We start from the raw sequence: 24,195 nt of genomic DNA, 5'->3' as shown, positions 1-24,195 counted from the left end.
TTAGCTAGCAGCCAATCTCCATATTTTAAGAAATCACATTTCATTACAAGCCTAAATTTAAAGCCAACTCCTACAAGTTTTTTTGTTGGAATTAGGATTGGAGGAGACAAGAAAGTGTTTTAAATGTTTTTTGTATGTCCTTGAGGTTTCTTGGCTTTAGCAAGAAAAAGCCTGTGGGAGGTACAATAATAGAAAAAGCCATTGTGTGATTTCTGACCCGTTGATGGGGAGAGAGCGCACTTCATTAGACTTTCTGTTTTTCATTTACAGTTTCCAACATTCTAAAATATTCATAAATTCTTAGTGGATTTTGCTCTTTTGCTCTTCTCTGAATATACAGAAGAAAAAAAAACCTTACTTTAAAAATACTTCATATTTTACTTTAGACTTTTTATTAGCATTTGCTAACAAGCATTTGCTATTAGATTTTTAAAAATACTTACTTATGTTTGTTTGCTTGGTTGTTTTGCAGTACCAGTTCCCATCCAGATCCCTTCTTGTTTAACATTCTGTAAGGGGTGCTGTGCCCCCTAATGAGGATTCCTCAGCAGTAGTTCAGTGCCTTCAGAGCAAATAAGCATTTCATTGTTTTGAGTGGGCACACATAGTCCTGAAGTGCTTCCTCTCTGGGGTATGGCCAATATGTAACTGTTTTTACCCTGAATAATAGGCTGCTTTGCCAGACTTTCCAAATTTTAGTCTTGTTATAATAGAAACACCAATTTTTTAAAAATTCTCTAGGGAAACTTTTGTTTCATTAACTTAAAAAAAATTTTTTTTAATTTTTTTTTTTTTTTTTTTTTTGAGAGAGAGAAAGAGTGCAAGCTGGGGAGGAGCAAAGAGAAGGGGAGACAGAATCTGAAGCCGACTCTAGGCTCCAAGCTTCAGCACAAAGCCTAATGGGGGCCTCAAACTCACAAACTGGGAGATCATGACCTGAGCTGAAGTTGGACGCTCAACCAACCGAGCCACTCAGGCACCCCTCATTAACTTTTTTTTTTAAACACACACACAAAATTTTTAAAAACAATGCATTTAGGGTACCTGGGTGGCTCAGTCAGTCAAGTGTCCAACTTGGTTTCAGCTCAGGTCATGATCTCGCGGTTTTGTGGATTCAAGCCCCACATCAGGCTCTGCACCAGTAGCACAGAGCCTGCTTGGGATTCTCTCTCTCTCCCTCTCTTTCTGCCCCTCCCCCATTTGTGCTGTGTCTCTCTCTCTCAAAAAATAAATAAAAACTAAAAAAAAAATTAAAAAGAAAACAATGCATTTGAATAAATGCTTTCACTTTTTTTTTTTTTTTTTAATGTTTGTTTATTCTTGAGACAGAGACAGAGAGTGAACAGGGGAGGGGCAGAGAGAGAAGGATACATAGAATCTGAAACAGGCTCCAGGCTCTGAGCTGTCAGCACAGAGCCTGACGCGGGGCTTGAACCCACGAATTGTGAGATCATGACCTGAGCCGAAGTCAGATGCTTAACCGACTGAGCCACCCAGGCGCCCCTAAATGCTTTCACTTTTGACTTACTATTGAAATAGCTCAAATCTTTAACCCTTTTGAAATTTGATATATTTGGCTGTAATTCCTCTAGCCTAACTAATGCAGACAAGAAATACATTTTTTTAAAGGATTCATTATTTGTCAATATTGGCTTAAATTCTGCCAGTGCTAAAATCAAATGTGGTATTGTTTGTTTCTGATTATTAATTTGACTTTAGAAATATTTCTTGAGTAGCTTTTATCTACTTGGCATGGTGCTAATTTTAAATGGTTTTATAAATATTATACCAACAATCCCATTTATATTTCACCTTAAATTGGTTTGCTTTAAAAGTATTAATTACAGCTTTGAATAAATTACATTTCCTTTGTATCTTCTTTGTCATGTAAAAAAAAAAAAAAAAACTTAAAAAAATAATACATATCCTTATACCCTGAGATCATTTTTGTCGTCTTTTCGGTAGTCACCTACACCTTCTGTAGTCTACCATACAACTGGTAGATATAGTTTGTTAGCATTTCTGTATAAATTATGTTGTTTTGAAATACTCAAGCACAGAGTTTAAAGTTTAGAAATAACCTGTGTATTTCTTAGAAACAGGGAGAGAACTCTGTGATGCTTAAATTTAAGAAGTTGAACAGTATGAATTCAACTTATGGAACAATTTTACCTAATGGGAAAGGAATTTAAAGACAATTGCTTGCAAACAGAATTTTAAATTTTCATTTCAATTATATATAATTGTACATGAGAATATTGGTGGAAAGTATACACATCAATGAAAGTTATTGTGTCTAGATATTTTCAGCAGAAAGAAAAGAATAGGAAAAAATGAATAGGCAAATATAAGGGCTTAAGTAGTAGATTATAGATGAATGAATCTCTTTGCTTCAGAGTTTTATAGTATAATACAGTAAGTATACTAATCAGCTATTGATACATCATAATTTGCCCCAGAACTCAGTAGCTTAAAACAGCAGTAATTTATTCTCATTTATGCATCTGTGGGTCAGCTGGGAATTGGTGGAACTAGGCTGGACGTGGCTGGGTAGCTGTTTTAGGCAACTGTTCCTGCTGGGCTTTTGACTTTTCCCTACATGTTTGGTTTTTGTCTGTTACACGTGTTTCACCGTGGAGCACCAACTAAAGGGACAGTAGTTACCCCAAGGAAACTCTTCCCATGGTACTAGCAGAAACAGTTTCTACTGCATACACATTTTAAGCATCTGCTTTCTTCATAGCTGCTAACCTCCTACTGGCTTAAGCAAGTCACATGTCTAGGCCCAAAGGAAGTCTGCCCATCCTGAAGCAATTATTAAACCCAACATCAATGGGGTAAGAATCATGAGAGAAGAGTGTTGGGGAGAATGAATACTTTTAAACTGTAACCTAATCTGACACAAAACAAATCAATTTTAACTAATTTTTTAATTGGAAAAGGATATAAACAGATAATTTTGTAGGGTAATTAAACATGGCTAATAAACATATGAAAATGTTCTCCTTTACTGATTGCAAAAGAAATGAAAATTGAAATATTTAATCAAAGAAGTGATGATGCTTATTGCTATCAAGGATGTGGAGAGATGAACACTCATTCTGTTGATAGAGTATAAATTGGTAAGCAATTTGGTAATCCTACCAGGAGTCTTAAAATCATTCATACTTTTTGAACTAGTAAGTCCCTTTCCATAACTTTTTCTAAGGAAATAATTAGAGAAGTGGCTAGAAGTTAACTTATGTTTACAGCATTATAAAGAACTGAAATAATCTAATAAATGTCCATCAATAGGAATATAATATGGTATGTAGAATATTATATAGTAGCTTGTCAAAAGTAATGCAAAGCACCTACAAACAGTAGATGAAGAATAGTGATATTATTAAAAGGTAATATTTATTGAATATTTCCATGGGCCAAACACTCTTTTAAGCACTTAACATGTATTAACTCATTTAATCCTCACAGCAGCCCTGTGAGGTATTAGAATCAGAGCTGGATGTAATTAAAGTGGCAAAAGCACATTTTATTCAGGAAGTTTTGAAGTAGAGGAAAAGAGATCTCAGTAGAGAGGTAGGCTCAATTCTGAATATAGAACAGACAAATGGGGATTTATAGCCAAGAAGAAGGGTCAGTGGTTGGAAAATTACTACAAGGAAACATCAGGGTTGAGGGACGATTCTGGTTAAACTGACTTGACAGGAGGATTCTTGCTAAAGGAAGACCAGAGTGATTAGATGAAGGGTAGAGGATAAAGAATTTTGATATCTAGAATGATCAGATATTGAGGATAAGGGGTTCTCTCTAAAATGGCTTAGTGAGATTCTTGCTACAACTAGGTGACATAGGCTTGACAAGAACAGACACCAAGTTTGAGGCCTAGAGAGCTTGGAGGAGCCTAACTAGATTTAGGTTAGGGAGTGCATCTTTGTCAGAGGTAAGCACTTGTCATTTTACAGGTGAAGAAATTGAAAACAGAGAGACTAAGTTACTTGCCAAAGTCATACATCTGTAAAGTGGAAGAACCCAGGTTATGAATCTTAATAAAACAGTGTAGCCCCAAAAATCAAGTAGCTGTTCAGTGACAAAGCTAGAATTCATACCCAGTGATTATTTTTACTCTGTCATACTGCCTTCTAAGTTTATAGAATGCTCTGAGCTCTTCTCAAATGTTAAACTTGTGGTAAGCAAAGAAAGATCAGATAGAACGGTGTGGTATTCCTACACGTTTCAAATAAATTTGTTTGAGAAAGCACAAAGCTACACTGGGAGAGAATAATTCAAGGAGTACTTTTAAGAGGATAGGCCCATTTTCTGATCCTTTCATCCTAATGGCCACCACATTCATGGAAAGCCAAAGACGTTGCCAGGAACAGGAGTCAAAGACATTTATTAGTAAGAGCAAAGTGGAGTCAGCCCAAATATGTAAGTAATTTCTCTGCCAGATAATTGAAAGTCATTCTTGAATTGGAAGGAAGCAAATACTAACATACTAGTGTTGTTTCAAGTGATAAGAAAATGTTTTAATATGAATAATTAGAGTTGTAGTCTTTGTTAGGGTTTTCAAATTCACTTAAGAAATACCTGAAGGGTGCCTGGGTGGCTCAGTCAGATGAGTGTCTGACTCTTGATTTTGGCTCAGGTCATGATTTTGGCTCAGGTCATGATCCCAGGATCATGGGATCAAGCCCTGTGTTGCTCTCTGCGCTGAGCATGGAGGCTGCTTAAGATTCTCTCCCCCTCTCTCTGCCCCTCTCTCCCTCCCTGTCTCTGTCCCTCTCCTCTCTCTCTTTCTCTCTCTCTCTCTCCCTTTTTCTCTCCCTCTCTCTCCCTCTTTCTCTCTCTTGCTCTCTGTCCTCCCCTCATCTTCCCTGCCCCTCTCTCTTGCTCATGCTGTGCTCTCTCAAATAATAATAAAAAAAAAAAAAAGGCAAAGAAATACCTGTGGTAAAAATTAGGTATTTGTTAAAGCTGGCTATTTTCTTTTTTAATTTTTTTGAATGTTTATTTATTTTTGAGAGAGAGATAGAGCACAAGCAGGGGAGGAGCAGAGGGAGAAGGAGACACAGAATCTGAATCTGAGCTGTCAGCACACAGCCTGATGCGGGGCTTGAACCCATAAACAGCAAGATCGTGACCTGAGCTGAAGTCGGATGCTCAACCGACTGAGCCACCCAGGCGCCCAAAGCTGGCTATTTTCTTGATATATATTGTTAAATAAGGAATGTTGCCAGCATGCTTCTTAGAATGTTGTGAACAAAATAGGAAAAGAAAGACTACTGGGGCGCCTGGGTGGCTCAGTCGGTTAAGCATCCGACTGCAACTCAGGTCATGATGTCTCAGCTTGTGAGTTGAAGCCCTGCGTCGGGCTCTGTGCTAACATCTCAGAGCCTGGAGCCTGCTTCGGACTCTGTGTCTCCCTCTCTCTCTGCCCCTCCCCTGCTCGCTTTCTGTCTCTCTTTCAAAAATAAATAAACATTAAAAAAAAAATTTTTTTTAAAGAAAAGACTACTGAGGTAATGCTTAGTTTCATTGGTACTTTGAGGTATAAGATACAGTTTTCATGGAAATTTTTAAAGGAATTTTTCTTATATTGAAAGCAGTATTTTCTTCACATATTAAAAAAAAATAGGGCTGCTACTTAATAGGAGGGAAGATGAAGCATCTACCTAGTGTTTAACTATCACATGGATGTGTTTCCTCATGTAGTATTCTCAAGACTGCCTGTAAATACTTTTTAGTTGCTTCTGAATAATAACCGTAGGCATAATTTCTTTTAAAGCAGAATTGTATCGCTTGAAACTATTTTGTCTCTACCCTCCTTAAAGGAAATGAACATCTACCAAACAAAGTGGAATACTGAAGCCTACTCAGTTTCATAGCTGGTGTAGAAAATACTGAATTACTGAGGAAATATGAACTGAAAGTCTAGGATCTGTTGTATAATCTTCTTTCCTTCTCAGTTATGAATACATAAACAGTCCATGACTTAAGATGGCTCAATTTAAAGATTTTTTGACTTCCTGATGATGTGAGAATGATATTCCTTCAGTAGAAACCATACTTGATGTTTTGAATTTTAATATTTTCCCAGGCTAGCAATGTGCAGTATGATACTCTTCATGATGCTGGGCTGTGGCAGCGGCCACAGCTCTCAGTCAGCCACGCAGTCACAGGGGTAAACAACCAACACATGGAACTGTTCTGTTTCTCACTTTCAGTAGAGTGTTCAGTCAGTCACATGAGATATCCAACACTGTGTTATAAAATAGGCTTTGTGTTAGATGGTTTTGCCCAACTGTAGGCTAATGCAAGTGTTCTGAACACAGTAGATTAGGTATATTGAACCCATTCTTGACTTGATATTTTCAACTTCTCATGGGTTTATTGTAAATAGAGGAAGATCTATCTGACTAAGTATACTTCCTTCCTCGAGAACTGAAAAAACTTGATATCTGAAATCAGTGTTTTTTAATCTTTCATTAAACCTTCTGTTGCAGAAAGTGCAGTGTCTCCACCTCGAGAGCTATATCCATCTCTGCTCAATTTAATCAAGTCTTCTGACAGTAGGAATTTCAAAAGCACCATCTTAGTGAAAGGCACTATATTGTGCTGAGGGAGAGAATGTAGGCTTTACAGCTAAGTGGACTAAGACTAGGTTAACTTAGTCACTTGCTAATTATGTCACCCGGAGAAAGTGACTTAACTTCTTAGAGTTAGAGGTTATAAAATTGAGATAGGGGTGCCTGGGTGGCTCAGTCGATTGAGCTTCCAACTTCAGCTCAGGTCATGATCTCACGGTCTGTGAGATCGAGCCCTGCGTCGGGCTCTGTGCTGACAGCTCAGAGCCTGGAGCCTCCTTCAGATTCTGTGTCTCCCTCTCTCTCTGACCCTCTCCCATTCATGCTCTGTCTCTGTCTGTCTCAAAAATAAATAAACATTAAAAAAATTTTTTTTAATTGAGATAATAATTCCTGCCTCAAATTTATTATGAGGATTAAATTGTGTAAATATAGCATAATTGATGGTAGTTGGTTATTGGTATCCTTTCCATGCTCTGTGATGAAAGTGTGAAAAAATTCACATGTAAAATATTAGGAAAGGGATTGCAACTACAGACATGGAGGAATTCAAAATAATTATGAGTAGATATCTGGATAAAATGCACAGTTTATTTTTAGGAAATTATAAATTAGCAAAATAAATGCAGGAAAACATAAAAAATATAAATTATAGATTAAGGACAGCTTTCCTTATTCCTGTGGTTCTTGCTGAAGTGTCAGACCCAAATGTTTTCACAAGTGAAACCTTTCAAAACTTTGAGGAACAGTTTGTGCCATTTAAAGTGTTTCAAAACTTAGAAAAAGAAAGCATCTTTTTTCTTTTAAAAACCTGCATAATTCAGAGAAAGATATTCCTCAGTAAAACTATATAACCCAGTCTTACTCATGAATATACCTACAAAGATTCCAAATAAAACATTAGGAGCTAGAACCCACTGGAATATTAAAACAATAATATACCATGACTGAGATACTTTAGGGATAGTTTACCATGTCACCAGACTGGAGGAGAACAGCCATGTGATCATCTCAGCAAATGCCAAGGAGACCCTGACTAATTAAGAAATATATATATACGTATATATATACACATATATATATATACATATACGTATATATATATATACAAATATATATATACGTATATATATATATATACATATATACACATGTATATATGTATATATATAATTTGTAAGGATCCATCTTAAATATAGAAGTACTATATTTTTATACACAGACACAGCTATCATGACTAAAGGTGAAATATTATAAACATTCTCATGGCACCTGGGTAGCTCAGTCGGTTAAGCGTCCAACTGTTGGTTTCTGCCCAGGTCATGATCTCACAGTTCGTGAGTTCGAGCCCTACATTGGGCTCTGCTCACAGCATGGAGCCTGTTTGGGATTCTGTCTCTCCCTCTCTTTGCCTCTCCTGCTTGCTCTCTCTGTCTCTCTCTCTCAAAATAAAATAAACTTAAAAAAAATTGTTTTGATAAATAAAATCTGGACTAACAAAGATATCTGTCATCATCACTATTATTTAACATTCTTCTATTACTCTTATGCAAGAAAATGAAAGAATATTAAAAATTTCTAAAGCAGGAATAAAAATTAAATGTCAAAATTTATAAATAGTGATTGTCCAATGTTATCACTTTATTTTCCTTTTTATGAAATTTTTATGATGAATGTATAATCTTTTTATAAACAGGAAAAACAGTTGTTTTCATTTAAAAAAATTTAAAAGGCCTGCTGGAAGCCTAGGCCTCTGGGCCTGAGAGGGGCCCTGCGACTGGGAGCCGGAGGTGGGGGTGGTTGGCATCCAAGGGAGTATAGTGAGTGTCATAGGGCAGGGACGCCCCGAGTCCCCGAGATAGCCCCCAATGAGTTCGCGGTATCTTCCTTATATGATCAGGCCCCATTGCTGGCATCACCACTAACCCAGAGCCTGAGAAGATTATGAAAATGTGTCTGGCAAAGTGGGGCTAGGGACCGGGACCAGGAGATTAGGGGCAGCAGGTAGGCTGGAGATGAGGGAGCTTTAGGGAGGCCTCTGCAGCTGTAACTGTGAGACCTGGTCAATGATGACGTGACCACTGCGCAATCTGAGTTCTAGGAACCTGGTGATGGAATGTGCTGAGAGCGGACTGAGACTGGGCAAAAAGATATTAATAATAATTTTAAAAAATTAAAAGGCCTGAACTATATTTCTGAAGCTCTTTTAGCTCCTTATTTTTTTTTTAAGTTTATTTGTTAATTTTGAGAGAGAGAGCATGAGCAGGGGAGGGACAGACAGAGCTAGAATCCCAAGCAGGTTCCATACTGTCAACGCAAAGGCTGACCAAGGGCTTGATCTCATGAACCTTGAGAGATCATGATCTGAGCCGAAATCAAGAGTCGGAGGCTTAACCGCTGAGCCACCAAGGCACCCTGCTTTTAGCCCCTTATATTTTATTATTCTAATAGAGCTATTTGCCAGTACATAGCTTCTTGGCACTCATTATTTCATTTTGAATCTGGTATCAACCCTGAAAGGAAGTAAAACATTTATTATATTTTTTTAAAGCTAGGAAGGTTAAATTGCCTGACCCAGGTCACATGGCAGCAGTAGCAAAACCAGAATTCTCTTTCTCTGAATATACTCCTTTTTATACACTAAAAAGTTATATTTCCAACAAGGCAGCATGATGTATTGCTGTGATTCTCAAACTTTAGTATGTATATGAATCACCATAGATTGTTACTTAAAAATGCTTTATTCTCAGGCCCAATTCAGTTATTTTTAGTAGGATTAGGATGATGACTCCAAAATTTGCCTTTTTAACATGTGCCTCATGTTGTTTCTGCTGACCACACTTAAGTAAATACTAGTAGAATTTAAAGAATAGAGATTATAAATGGATATGGTGTTGAGGAAATATGGAAACTACTGAGTTTGGATATTGCTTCCTCCTACTGTACTGTTTAGGAGATCTTGGACAGCCAAGCAATGAATGGCAGGGAAGCAATAGAACGTATTAAATGAGAACATGGGCTTTGGATCAGTACCTTGGACATGTTACCTGATAACAGCAGTCCCCGTTTCATAAAAAGGCTCTAAGGAAATAGGTGTAAAGTTCCTTAGGGAGGAATGAGAAAGCAGGGCAGAGACAGACCAAAAGTGTTATTACTCTAATGGAAGTCTCAACAACAACCCAAAAAACTCCAGAAAGTATCAGGGATTCTTTACTGAGAAAAAGATTTTATGTTTTTCCATCAGCTTTTATTCTGCTTAAAGTAATTAGAGACTGTTTAAACTTTTTATTTTTAATTAAATCTCAAAGCGTATTGATGACTACAATTGATTAGATGGTTCCTAGAATAAGTATTTGAATAGATGTTTCAGAAGTACTGGTAAAGTTTGAAATAATATAGGTTTTGCTCCTAACATTTAATTAGACAGAAAAGGTAATTTGAAAGAAAAGGTATTTGAAAGAAAAGAAATGAAGGTTTCTATAAAAAGGCATTACAGTCTTGGACTGTTTCACTCTGAGACTAAGAATTGTTTCAGATGGCATTTTTAGATCTGATATGTTATACTAGTATAGAATGTTGGCAAGTTGTATGGAAAATGGTGGAAAAGATTTTGGCATTCCCTCTCTCTCTAGGCATGCCTCATATTATATATATTCTCACTTCTTTTTAAATCTGTTAATTAGCCATAATGTAGAATATATATTGTTATTATTTTTTACATTTCTAGATTCCATTTTTGTGATCTATATTCTTTATTCAACTCTAATTACTGTACCCTACTATTATTGCTGCTAAAACCTTATCCAATCTTATTTCCATTTTTAATTGACTGTAACTTTAGCTTGTGTTTATGACTTGATTTTTTCCAGTTCAATTAAGAAAAAAATTCCTACTCATATGAATGTACTACCTGAAGCTTTCTTACAGCTTCATAAAATAAGCACTTGAGACCTTGTCAGAAGTTTATAGGATCATGGGGAACCTGGGTGGCTCAGTCGGTTGGACATCTGACTTCAGCTCAGGTCATGATCTCCCGGTTCATGAGTTCGAGCCCCACATTGAGCTCACTGCTGTCAGCCTGTCATCACAAAACCTGCTTCCCATCCTCTTTCCTCCTCCCTCTGCCCCTCCCCCACTTGTGCTCACCCTAAAATAAGTATTTTTTTAAAAAGTTTGTAGGATCCTTATATTGCCTCTTTTTTTTTTTTTTTTTTGAAAGCCAGAGAGAGTAGGGACAGAGAAAGAATCTCAAGCAGGCTCCACAGAGCCCAACACGGGGCTTGTCATGACCTGAGCTAAAATCAAGAGTTGTATGCTCAACTGACTGAGGCACCCAGGTGCCCCAGGATCCTTATATTTCTTTGTAAAGTGATTATGGTTGATAACATTCCATTTACTTAATAAATGAAACTGTGTCTCTTCGTAGGAGAAAAGGCAGAAACACATAATTTTATCCACTCCAGAAATATTGTTATTTGGTTGTACTACTAAATGAGTTTGGAAAGGCAGCAATCAATCTTAATCACTGAAGAGATCCTTTTATTACTGACAAGCCAATAAATAAGAATTATAACAAATAGTAAATTGAATATAAATACAACTTAGTAGTTGAATTGCCTTCTTGTTTACTTCTGTCACATCTATTTTATTCAACAAACATTTATAAAACACCTAGAGTGTTTTAGACTGTGTTTGATGCTAGACATGTATAGATGAACACGACATATCTTTTTTTTTTTTTTTTTTCTTTTCAACGTTTTTTATTTATTTTTGGGACAGAGAGAGACAGAGCATGAACGGGGGAGGGGCAGAGAGAGAGGGAGACACAGAATCGGAAACAGGCTCCAGGCTCCAAGCCATCAGCCCAGAGCCTGACGCGGGGCTCGAACTCACGGACCGCGAGATCGTGACCTGGCTGAAGTCGGACGCTTAATCGACTGCGCCACCCAGCCGCCCCGAACACGACATATCTTTTAAGACTCCTTCTGGAGCTCCTAGTTTCATAAGGGAGAACAACAAAATAGAACGTAAATTATCAGTATTATGTAATGTACTGAGGTGGTTCACAAGAGGGAATGGTTAACTCAGTAAGCGTTTTAGAGAAACAGCCAAGTTATATTTTTTAATTAAACTTTTTATTTTGAGATAATTATAGATTCACATGTAGTTGTTAGAAATAATAGAGAGCTCAGGGAGCCTGGGTGGCTCAGTCGGTTAAGCATCTGACTTTAGCTCAGGTCATGATCTCACGGTTTGTGAGTTCAAGCCCCACATTGTTGGGCTCTCTTGCTGACAGCTCAGAGCCTGGAGCCTGCTTTGGATTCTCTGTCTCCCTCCCACTCTCTCCGTCTTCCCAGGGCTCCCCTGCTTGTGCTCTGCCTCTCTCTCAAATATAAATAAACATTTAAAAAATGTTTTTAAAAATAGTAGCCCATGTACCCTTCATACAGGTTCTCCAATGATATTACAAAAGTATGTACAATATCACAATCAGGATATTGACATTGATACAGACTAGTACAGAAAGTTTCTATCACCACAAGGATCCCTCATATTACCTTTTTGTCTTCTGTCCTACCCCCACTTTCTCCCATCCCCCTAGCAATCCATTTAATAATTTTATCATTTCAAGAGTGTTAATATAAATGGGATCATATAGTCCTTTTGAGATCTGCTTTTTTGCACTTAGCATAATTCTCTGGAGATTCATCCAGGTTGTTGCACAAATCAAACTTGTTCCTTTTTATTGCTAAGTAGTGTTTTGTGATGTGAATATACCATAGTTTAACCATTCACCCACTGAATGACATTTATGTTGTTTCTAAGTTAGTTCAGGCTGTTATGGACATAGCTGCTATAAACATCCATATACAGGTTTTGATGAACATAAATTGTCATATCTCTGTGATTAATCCCCAAGCGTGTGGTAGCTGCATGTTTAAGAAAAACTACCAAACTGTTTTCAGAATGGTTGTACCATTTTACATTCTCATCAGCAATGTATGAGTGGTCTGGTTTCTCTGCATCCCTGCCAGCCTTTGTTGATGCCACTTTTTAAAATTTTAGCCGTTCTGATAGGTGTGCAATGATATCTTATTGTGGTTTTAATTCTGTTGCACATCTTTTCATAGGCTTATTTGGTATGTATATCCTCTTCTGTAAACTGTCTCTTCATGTCTTTTGCCCATTTTTGAATTGGATTGTTTGGTTCTTTATTGAATTATTAGAGTTCTTTATATTTCAGATACTAGCACTTTGTTAGATAACATTTACAAGGATTTTCTTTCTAGTATTTTTAATGATTAATGGGACTGAGTTTTTAGTAGAGTTTTAGATTTGCAGAATAATTGAGCAGATAGTACATAGAGTTCCCTATACCCGCCCCACCCCGTCCCATCTCATTGTCATACAGTTACCTCGGTCATTAACATCGTGTATTACATTAAGATTAACTTTTTATGTTGTAGAGTTTTGCAGGTTTTGAAAAATGCATAATGATACATATCTACTGTAACAGTTTCACATGGAATAGTTTCATTATCCTAAACATCCACTTTGTTTCACCCATTCATCTCTTTCTTTCCTCCTTCTTCCCCCTGAGCAACCACTCATCTTTTTACTATGTCTACAAATGTGCCTTTTCCAAAATGTCCTGTTGTTGGAGCCATACAGTGTGTAGCCTTTTCAGATGATTCCTTTCACTTAGCAGTAGGCATCTAAGGTTCTTCTGATGTCTTTTTGTGTCTTGATAGTTCATTTCTTTTTATCGCTAAATAATGTTCTGTTGTACCACTTTTGTTCATTCATTTGCCTGCTAAAAGGCATCTTAGTTGCTTCCAGTTTTTCATAATTATGAATGAATCTGCTGTAAATGTGTGCTGGTTTTTGTGTGGTCATAATTTTTCAACTTAACCTAGGTGTACAATTATGATAAGGCTATGTTTAGTTTTTTGTAAGAAACTGCCAAACTGTCTCCCAAACTGGCTGTACCATATTGCTTCCTATCAGCAGTGCGTGAGAGTTCTTGTTGCCTGCACCATGTCAACATTTGGTAGTCAATTTTTGGGGTTTTAGCCAGTCAGTTAGGTGCATAGTGGTATCTCATTGCTGTTCTACTTTGTAATTTCCTTTTTTTTTTTTTTTTTTAACTATTTTTGAGAGAGAGAGAATGTGAGCAGGGGAAGGGAGGGATGGAGAGAGAGGGAGACACAGATTCCAAATCAGGCTCTAGGCTCTGAGCTGTCAGCACAGAGTCTGATGTGGGTCTTGAGCTCACATACTGTGAGATCGTGACCTGAGCTGAAGTCGGACGCTCAACCGACTAAGCCACCCAGGTGCCCATCTACTCTGTAATTTCCTAATGACATCTGATGTTGAACATCTTCTCATTTACTTATTTGTTATATGTGTATCTTCTTTGGTCAGGTGTTTGTTCAGACCTCTCCGCCATTTTTTAATTGGGTTATTTGTTTCATTATAGTTGAACTTTAAGAATTCTTCGTATATTTTGGATACAAGTCACTGGGTAGTATCTGCAGATATTTTTTCCCAGTCTGCAGCCTGTCTTTTCATCCTCTTTTTTTTTATTTTTTTTTTTTTAAATTTTTTTTTTCAACGTTTTTTATTTATTTTTGGGACAGAGAGAGACATAGCATGAACGGGGGAGGGGCAGAGAGAGAGGGAGACACAGAACCAGAAACAGGCTCCAGGCTCCGAGCCATCAGCCCAGAGCCTGACGCGGGGCTCGAACTCACGGACAGCCAGATCGTGACCTGGCTGAAGTCGGACGCTTAACCGACTGCGCCACCCAGGCGCCCCTCATCCTCTTAACATGGTCTTACACAAATCAAAAGTTTTTAATTTCTATGAAGTTAAGCTTATCAGTTTTTCCTTTACAGATCATGCCTTCGGTTTCAAGTCCAGGAACTCTTTGCTTAGCCCTAGATCCTATAGGTTTTCTGTGGTTTTTTTCCTCAGAGTTTTATGTCTTATTTGCAAGTTTGTGATCCATTTTGAGTAAATTTTTACGTAAGGTGTATGACAGATTGAGGTTCGTATTTTTGCCTATGGATGTCTAATTGCCCCAGCACCTTTTATTCAAAGGGCTATTTTTCCTACATCAAATTGCTTGTGTGCCTTTGTCAAAAATTATTTGGGCATATTTGTGTGAGTCTATTTCTGAGCTCTCTATTCTGTTCTGTTGATCTATGTATAAGTGTAAGGGGTACAGTGTGTTACTTTGATGCATTTATATATTGTAATATGATTGCTGATACAGCATGATCACATATAATTATAGTACGATATTATTGTCTGTTATTAGTTCCATGGTTAAATTTATAAGTATTTTATTTTATTGTTTTAATGCCATTATGGGTGGGTTGATTTTCCTTATTTCTTTTTCAGATGTTTCATCATTAGTGTAAAGAAATGCAATTGATTTGTATATGTTGATTTTGTATCCTGCTGATTTATTGAAATCATTGATGAATTCCAACTGTTTTTTGACTGTTGGGAGTTTTTTTTTCTTTTTTTTAAGTTTATTTATTTATTTTTGAGAGAGAGAGAGAGAGAGAGCACACGAATGGGGAGAGAGGTAGAGGAAAAGAGAATCCCACAGGGATTCAATCCGGGGCTCAATCCCACAACCCTGTGATCATGACCTGAGCTGATATCAAGAGTTGGATGCTTAACTGACTGAGCCACCCACGCACTTCTCCTGGATTTTCTGTATAGAGGATCATATCATCAGCAAATAATGACAGTTTTACTTCTTCCTTTCTAATTTTGGATGCCTTTTATTTCTTTGTCTTGCCTAATTGCTCTAGCTAAGACTTTGAGTACTGTATTGAATAGGAGTGGTCAGAGTGGACATCCTTGCCTTGTTCCTGATCTTAGGGGAAACACTTTCAGTTTTTCTCCATTGAATGTAATGTTAGCTGTGGGTTATGTTGTATATGGCCCTTATTATATTGAAGTCTGTTATCTTCTATACCCAGTCTGTTAAAGAGTTTTTGTCATGAAAGGATGTTATATTTTGCTTTTTCTGCATCTGTTGAGATGATGTGATTTTTATCTTTCATTTATTGATATGTATATTATGTTAATGATTTGTATATGTTGAACCATCCTTACAAGCCAGAAATAAATCTCACTTGGTAATGGTATATAATCCTTTTAATGTGTTTGTGAATTCAGTTTGCTAATATTTTGTTGACAATTTTTCATCTATTCATCAAGGATATTGGTCTATAGTTTTCTTGTGGTGTCCTTATCTAATTTTGATATCAAAATAATGCTGGCTTCTTAGAATGAGTGTGGAAGTGTCTTCTCCTAGATGTTTTTGAAGTTTGAGGAGCATTGGTATTAATTCTTTGAATGTTTGGTAGAATTCTCCAGTGAAGCTCTCTGGTCCTGGAGTTGTCTGTGTTGGGAGTTTTTGATTACTCATTTAGCCCCTTTCCCTTTTATTAGTCTGTTCAGATTTTCTATTTCTTCCTGATTCAGTCTTGGCAGGTTGTATGTTTCTAGGCATGTTTCTGCATTATGTAATTTGTTGGCATAAAATTGTTCATAGTAGTCTCTTATGAGTCTGTATTTTTATAGTATCTGGTGTAAGGTCTCCTCTTTCATTTCTAGTTTATCTGAGTCCTCTTTTTTTCTTAGTATAACTAAAGGTTTGTCAATTTTGTTTATTTTTTGAAAGCCGGCTTTTAGTTTTATTGATCCTTTGTATTGTTTTTCCGGTCTTTATTTCATTCATTTCTGCTCTGATTTCTTATTATTCCCTTCCTTTGAACTAACTTTGGGCATAATTTCCCCTTTTTTTTCCTAGTTCCCTGAGGTATAAATTTAGATGAGATCTAAATTTATTTGAGATCTTTCTAATTTTTTAGTATATGCATTTGTTACAAATGTTCCTCCCCAAACTGCTTTTTGCTTTAACCCACAATATTTGATATGTTGTATTTTCATTTTCAGTTGAGATAATTTTTTTTCCCTTTTGATTTCTTTTTTGACCCAGTAGTTGTTTAGAAGTGTGTTACTTATTTTTAGATATTGTTACTTACCTCTTGTTGATTTCTAGTTTCATACCATTGAGGTCAGAGAAGAAAATTGGCATGATTTTGGTCTTCTTAAATTTGCTATGATTTGGGAGTGCCTGGGTGGCTCAGTTGGTTGATCTTCCCTGTCTGAACACTGTCTTAAAGGAACTCTACCTGTCTGTCCTATTACCATTTTCTTTTTTCTTTATGTCACTTTTCACTGTGTGAATTACCTTATTTATTCGTATATCTGATAATTGTCTATGCCCATTAAGTAGTAAGCTTCATGGGGGCAGGAAATTTGTTCATTAATGAATAAGATTTACTACCATGTGCATGTAGTAGGTGCTCACTCACTGGATGGATGGGTGGATGGATGGCAGGTTTCTACACTGTTTGACATGGCTCTCTCTCTCTGCCTCATAAACCTATTTAACTCAAGATTGTTAACTTTCAAGACTCCACTCAAGTAGTACCTCCTTCAGGAAGTTTTTCCTGGCTGTTACCCCTCCTGAAAGCCTGGTTTATTGATTGATTTCCTCCACTACGCACAGTTCTACATTTGTACTTACATGCTGTGTTTTTATTTTATAACTTTTTTCTTTTACACTTAAGCCCTTAATAGTTCTTCACTATATACATCCCCATTCTCTAAGATATACCTGGAACCCAGTAGACATTCACCATATGTTTGTTGAATATAGGAATAAATTTGTCTTTTGAGTTAATCTTATAACTATATAGTAAACAATGCAGCTTATAGTAGACATTTAAACATTTGTTGCATGAAAAAATGAATTCCTCTGTACTGTTTTTTATTACAAAAACAATGTAGCAATATTAAAGACTTGTTTAAGTTTTCTCTAAAATATCACTACCCTAATAGCAACTATTTTCCTTAGCCCACTTTTTTCTTTTTCTTCTTAATTATACAAGTAAAACATGGATGTGTATATATCACTATAAAAATAGAATTCAGATAATTCAGAAATGCTTGAAAGTGACTCCCCTTAATAATCTTCCTTTATCAGGGATAGACACCTCTGTCTTTTTCTACAAACATAATTTTATATACAGAATGAAGTAATATATGTATAGTATTTAAATTCTGTTTTTCACAGACCATACAAATGTTTTTAATATTACTTCATGGTTTTATAGAACTGCCTTTTCATTTTAGAATTGAGATGGACATAGAGAAAGCTGACTAGTACAAAAAAGTTCCTTGGATAAAGATTCCTATGTCTAGTTTCCTCATTTATCCGTAGACCTAATGATTTCCTTTTTTTTTCTTTAATTTTTTTAATGTTTATTTATTTTTGAGAGACAGAACATGAGCAGGGGAGGGCACAGAGAGATGAGGACACAGATTCCAAAGCAGGCTCCAGGCTCTGAGCTGTCAGCACAGAGCCCAACATGGGGCTTGAACTCATGAGCTGTGAGATCATGACCTGGGCCCAAGCCGGACGCTTAACTGACTAAGCTACCCAGGCACCCCTAATGATTTCCATTTTTGTCTCAATCATTTTAAGATTGTGGATTCTCTATAATCGCAGAGTTGGAAAGAGGCAGAGTCTGGATTCAGACCCAGATTTTCTCACTTCAAATCCAGTTATCTTTCCACTTACTATCTCTCGAAATTTAAGCTTTCTTAACTATAAAACAGGAATAATAATGTCTTTCTTGCCTGTTGTGAGGATAAATATGATAATCACCTAAGAAGGTATAATACATGTGACCTCACATTTTAACTAAAACAGGGGAGCCTGGGTGGCTCAGTCAGTTGAGCATCCAACTCTTGATTTTAGATCAGGTTATGATTCCAGGGTTGTGTGATTGAGCCCCATGTCGGGCTCTGAGCTGAGCGTGGAACCTGCTTAAGATATTCTCTCTCTCTCTCTCTCTCTCTCTCTCTCTCTCTCCCTGTCTCCCTCCCTCCCTCCCTCCCTCTCCCCCCCTCCCTCCCTCTCCCCCCCAACTCTCTCTCTCCCCCCCTCCCTTTCCCTCTCCCTTGCTCACACACTCACTGTGTCTCTAAAATTAAAAAGAAACATACATACACACTAAAGATCAAGGAAGTATTATATCTATTAATTTTTAGAGAACCATATTAATCTTACATTTTAGCGTTTTGATGTTTTAGGTTATGGGACTAAAACTGGATTTGCTAGATGCCAAACTCATTCAGCTTGCCTGTGTAGGTTTGGGTTTTGAAAACAGTGTCCAGTCTATTTTGTTTTTTTATTTAATTTCAGATTAAAAACCAGTAAACTGTTATCAGAGTAGAAAGATTTTGGTTGAAAAGAACACCATTCACTTTCTGTTAACACAGTCCCACTTTTTTCATTTTTTAAAATACCTTCCCTGAAAAAAAAAAAATACAATAAAACCAAATGTCTTTCCTGAAACGTGGTTCAGGATGATTTTCATATGTAATTTTCCTGGTTTCTCTCTCAGCACTTTTCCTAACATGTTATTTTGTTTTATCCCTTTTATGATAATGATGGGTACAAAACCCTAAGAAGCTTGTTTTTATTTGTTTTAGATTCAGTAGATACCATTGCTATAAATATTTCCAGCATGAATTATGCTTCTAACATGGTGGGTGTATAATAGAAGCTCAGGGTAGAATAGCAATGACTTGATTTTCTGTGATTCTGAACATCACTAAAGTGGGCTACCAGAGTTAGCCAAGAGAGAATTAGATGTAATTGCTTGCCTAAAGTGATAATATCTTTCTAGTGCATTCCCTGAATACCAATAAAGGCAGATGATTTCAGGGAAAAGCACTCCTCATTTGGGAGATGGGAAAGATCAAATAAGGGTAATAATTAAAAAGAGACCAAAGTGTAACACATGTAGACTAGGTATATGCTAATCATTATTTGAAGAAGTAAAGTAAAACATTTCTTATTCCAAAATAATCTGTTGGAATACCTGCCTTTTAAAAAGTGAGTAAGGCCTTGTGTGTGTTTCACAGAAATTTCATGGAAATAATATGAGCATAGAAAGGAAAGAAGCACTTGACCCATTATATCATTTTAAGAATTACACTCTAAGAATAGGACTTGTGTTTAAAAGCTAAGACATTAAAAAAACTAGCACATTGATTTTTATTTCATTATTAATTCTTTTCTTTTGAACTCCCCCCCACATAATCTCCTTTTATATAATAATTTGAATTTGATGATTTCTTTAGTAATTAGAAAAGAAAATCAGCTTTCAATAAAAACTTGATGTTACCTGAACTTGCTTGAGAAATACTAATTTTTTACCTCTTGATGAATATCTGTTTATTCTCATTTCATTACTTTTACTAGAAAACAGAAATATAGTTTATTGTGAAAATGAAATGAGAATATATATAAAGTGCCTGGCACATAGTAAGCATTCACTTTTTAATTTTAATTTATTTTAATTTTTTTAATGTTTATTCATTTTTGGAGAGAGAGGTGGAGACAAGGCACGAGTGGGGGAGGGACACAGAGAGAGGGAGACACAGGGTAGGAAGCAGGCTCTGTGCTGACAGCTCAGAGCCTGACGCAGGGCTCAAACCCACGAACCACGAGATCATGACCTGAGCCGAAGTCGGATGCTTAACTGACTGAGCCACCCAGGAGCCCCTTAAATTTCTTTTTTTTTTTTTTTTAATTTTTAATTTAAAAAAAAAATTGTTTTTGAATTTATTTATTTTTGAGAGACAGAAAGAGACAGAGCATGAGCGGGGGAGGGGCAGAGAGAGAGGGAGACACAGAATCCGAAACAGGCTCCAGGCTCTGAGCCATCAGCAGGGAGCCTGACACAGGGCTCAAACCCACAAACCATGAGACCATGACCTGAGCCGAAGTTGGACGCTTAACCAATTGAGCCACCAGGCGCCCAAGCATTCACTTTTTAAAGAAAGAGTTGCAGATACAATTTACAGTTAAGTTGCTTGTCTTTCTCTCTTTGTGTTGATCTTGTTTTGAAAATATAGAAACAGTGTGAACTTTTTTAAAGTGCTGAATTTGCTTTATTCTTTGCAAACCTTAGTAGATTAAGTTATAAAAATTTTTAATGCAATCTTGATGTTGATTTCTGAATAGTACTTAGCTAGACTCTGTCTATAGAATGAAATAATAAACATGTCAGAACACATCCAACTAAACTAGATAAGTAAATATTAGGCCTTTTATATTGATAATTTATGTGGCACAATGTTGTAGTATAAATATTCAACACAATTCAACACAATTGGTGAAGAAGAGTTGTTGTGGAAATAGTTTAAACCTGGGGCAACTGGGTGTCTCAGTTGTTTAAGTGTCTGACTTCTGCTTAGGTTATGATCTTCTGTTCACGAGTTCGAGCCCCACGTCGGGCTCTGTGCTGACAGCTCAGAGCCTGGAAGCCTGCTTCAAAATCTGTGTCTCCCTCTCTTTCTGCCCCTCCCCTGCTTGCACTCTGTCACTCTCTCTCTCAAAAATCTATAAACATTAAAAAGAAATTTAAAAAAAAGAAATACTTTAAACCTGAAAATGTGTTTATGTCTAAGCTTGACTGTTCATTAGTATCACTGTGGACCATTTAAAAAATACTGGTTTCTGGGTCCAGAAGAAGCTAAACAGTGTTGTGCCAGCTCTTAGGTAGGAGTAGGGATAAGAGGTACTGATTTGTAGTGTTTGTTGATTTCCATGGTGTAAATACTTCCACCATAGCCAGGTTAAGCTACTAAGATAACATTGAATGTTGGGAAAAGATGTATACCAGCACAGCATTATATAATATTCCCATTATACAGATAAAATAAACATACATAATCCAAAAAAAGATAAAAGCAAAATTTAGTAAATTAATTAGGAAGTAATGAATTTTGAGTTTTTATTACCTTTGTTTTTAATAGAACTGATTGTAAGTTTATGTAATTTAATTTTTAATAATAACTTTAACAATCAGCTTAGTTTTGAAAATATAACAGTCAGTTCTTATGAGCTGGTATGAACTGATTAACACTAGAACTCTAACATATCTGTATTTTTAAAATCAGCTGTAATTCTGATGCAGGCAACCTGCCAGCTTATTTTTTTTAAATACAGATCTGATCTTAAGTGCCAAGAGAGCATTCCATAGTCAGACCCCAAGTGTCTTTTCCTGTCTCATTTTATTTATGTTTTAAGCCTCTTTTTTTTATTATTATTATTTATTTACTTATTTTGAAAGAGAGAGAGAGAGAATCCTAAGCAGGGTCTGTGCTGTCGGCACTGAGCCCAATGTGGGGCTCCGTCTCACAAACGGTGAGATCATGAACTGAGCCGAAATCAAGAGTCAGATGCTTCACCAACTGAGCCACCCAGATGCCCCTCCAGCCTCATTTTAAATCAGACCCCTTATCTTATATCCTCCATATTTCACCCACACTATATTTAGATTACTTGCAGCTCCTCAAACACACCTTGTACTTTCCCACCCTTAGGACTGTTCATTATCTTCCTTTAGCTTTGAATGTCCTTGCCTCATCTGCCTGACTTTTGTAACACTGTTTATTCTTCTACAAATAACTCAAATGCTACTTCCCCTTATTTCCTGCTGTTGGAAACATTCCTGTTCTCCTTGATGTTCCCCTAGTGCTTTGTTTATACTTCATTTTGAGCTCAAGTTTATCAATAACAAATGGCTATTTTCACTCACTGTAATATAAATTTCTAAAGGGTGCCTTTGAATCATACTGTACTCAATTAATACTTTAATACCTAAAAATGATTAATAAAAACTTGTTTCAGTAGGAAGAATTTTAATTAATTTTTTTTAAGTTTATTTATTTTTTTAGTAATCTCTACACCCAGTATGGGGCTTGAATTCACAACCTGGAGATCAGGAGTCACATACTCTTCCAATTCAGCCAGCGAGGCACCCTTTAATTTATTGTAATAGGAAGGATTATGGTTAGGGCATGATACATCCTTATTTTCTATGCCTTTCGGAAACTAACCAAAATTTTTAACTTTTTTGAATTAGATGTTTCATACCTCTTTTTCCTGATAATTGAGGACTATGTTAGTAGTTGTATACCTATATCCTGCACCTAGAGAACACAAATAACATCATGATGACTCTCAAAACTTAGCAAAGAATTTCCTTAGAGAATATATGAAGCACTTAAGAGTGAAAAATACTAAATTATATAAGTACATACACAAATTATTTTTATTCTGATTTAGTGTACTTTATAGTGTTCCCAGCATTTTGTATCTATAAACAACCTCTAAAGAAGCAAAAATATCATGCTTTGTGAATGAGAGAAATTTGCTTTTATATATGTCCTTAAGGATAAATTCCTGATCAGTCTGTTGCTTTCTGGCATTTTATCTAGAATTAAAATTATCTAGTTGCCTTCACAGTAAGTATTGACAAGATCTAAGTGTACCAAGGAAATGTTCTAAAATAAAAACAATGTAAGAATTTGTTGAAACACATGTGATACATTTCTTATTAGTGAGGTTTCATAATTTTTTCTCATCTTTGACCCTAACCTGCCACCTGATGGCAAAAATTAAAATGACATCTTTTGTAATATTCAAAACTTCCATTGCAGTTATTTGGATTTTTATGTATCCAGCATACAGCCTCCAAAAATGCACATCTGTACAAATTATATGTACTTGATAAATGCTTGGTGGTTACTTTGTACTTCAGGAGAATCAGATTTACTATTTAACTTCTATTAGTGTCCCTAACCAGGGATATTTATATAAAATCTTACTTCCTTTATGGAGCTGTATAAAGAAAGAATCTGCTTTTTAAATGAGTTTTATTTAATGAAAAATTTTACTTTAATCTAGTAATTTTCTCTTTTACTTTTCCATTTTCTTTAGAACGAGGTCACTCAGACACCATGGTATTCTTTTACCTTTGGATTGTGTTTTGTATCATCAGTTCCTGCTATACCCTCATCTGGGATCTGAAGATGGACTGGGGTCTCTTTGATAAGAATGCTGGAGAAAACACCTTTCTCCGGGAAGAGATTGTATACCCCCAAAAAGTATGTACAAAAGTGTTTGTATTTGTTTTTAAAAAAAACCCCAAAAACTCAAGTGTATCACCAGCTAAACCCTATTATGGTACATACCTAATCCCAACCTAATATACTTAGAAAAAAAACAACTAATTACCAAAAAATACTAATGCATTCTGTCAACAAAAATGTCAGGTTTTTACCAACTGCTGGGCACTATAGAAAATAAAAACAAAGTAAAGTTCTGGTTCTCCAAGAGGCCATAACCTATGTTAAACAGGTAAGTAGACAAATTGCACTATAATGTGGTAAAGTCTAGAACAGAGGAATAAATAACTTAACAAAATTTGTGACCTAATTTTGACATGTAGTTCCCTTTATCTCAGATACCCTCTTCCCTCCCCTTTGTCTGCCTTGCAAACTCTTGCTCCTCCTTTTTCATTTTATTTATTTTTAATTGAAGTTATCATTGACAGAGTGTTACATTAGTTTCATGTGTACAACACAGTGATTCAACAACCCTGTATGTTATGCTATGCTCACAAGTGTAGCTACCATCCTTCACCATGTAGCACTG

General features: G+C 36.2%; 1 protein-coding gene and 2 non-coding genes across 5 annotated transcripts in view; all 3 read left to right on the top strand.

Moving 5' to 3' along the window:
- The window catches only part of XPR1 (xenotropic and polytropic retrovirus receptor 1), a 220,340-nt gene that overhangs the window by 176,590 nt on the left and 19,555 nt on the right, over nucleotides 1–24,195 (top strand). For all 3 annotated transcript variants that reach the window (XM_058701262.1, XM_058701264.1, XM_058701263.1), the window contains one exon: nucleotides 23,479–23,645. In XM_058701262.1, coding sequence (XP_058557245.1) covers nucleotides 23,479–23,645 — 167 coding nt within the window. The remainder of the gene's footprint in view (nucleotides 1–23,478; nucleotides 23,646–24,195) is intronic.
- LOC131496674 (small Cajal body-specific RNA 17) lies at nucleotides 8,427–8,568 on the top strand. Its single transcript, XR_009254611.1, has one exon. It is a non-coding gene; the product is annotated as a small Cajal body-specific RNA 17 (non-coding RNA).
- On the top strand, nucleotides 8,645–8,725 carry LOC131496663 (small Cajal body-specific RNA 18). The gene has a single exon (XR_009254601.1). It is a non-coding gene; the product is annotated as a small Cajal body-specific RNA 18 (non-coding RNA).

Source organism: Neofelis nebulosa, chromosome 15 (assembly GCF_028018385.1).
Source record: "Neofelis nebulosa isolate mNeoNeb1 chromosome 15, mNeoNeb1.pri, whole genome shotgun sequence".
NCBI classification, from domain to species: Eukaryota; Metazoa; Chordata; class Mammalia; order Carnivora; family Felidae; genus Neofelis; species Neofelis nebulosa.
This window is presented reverse-complemented; position numbering and strand designations above follow the sequence as displayed.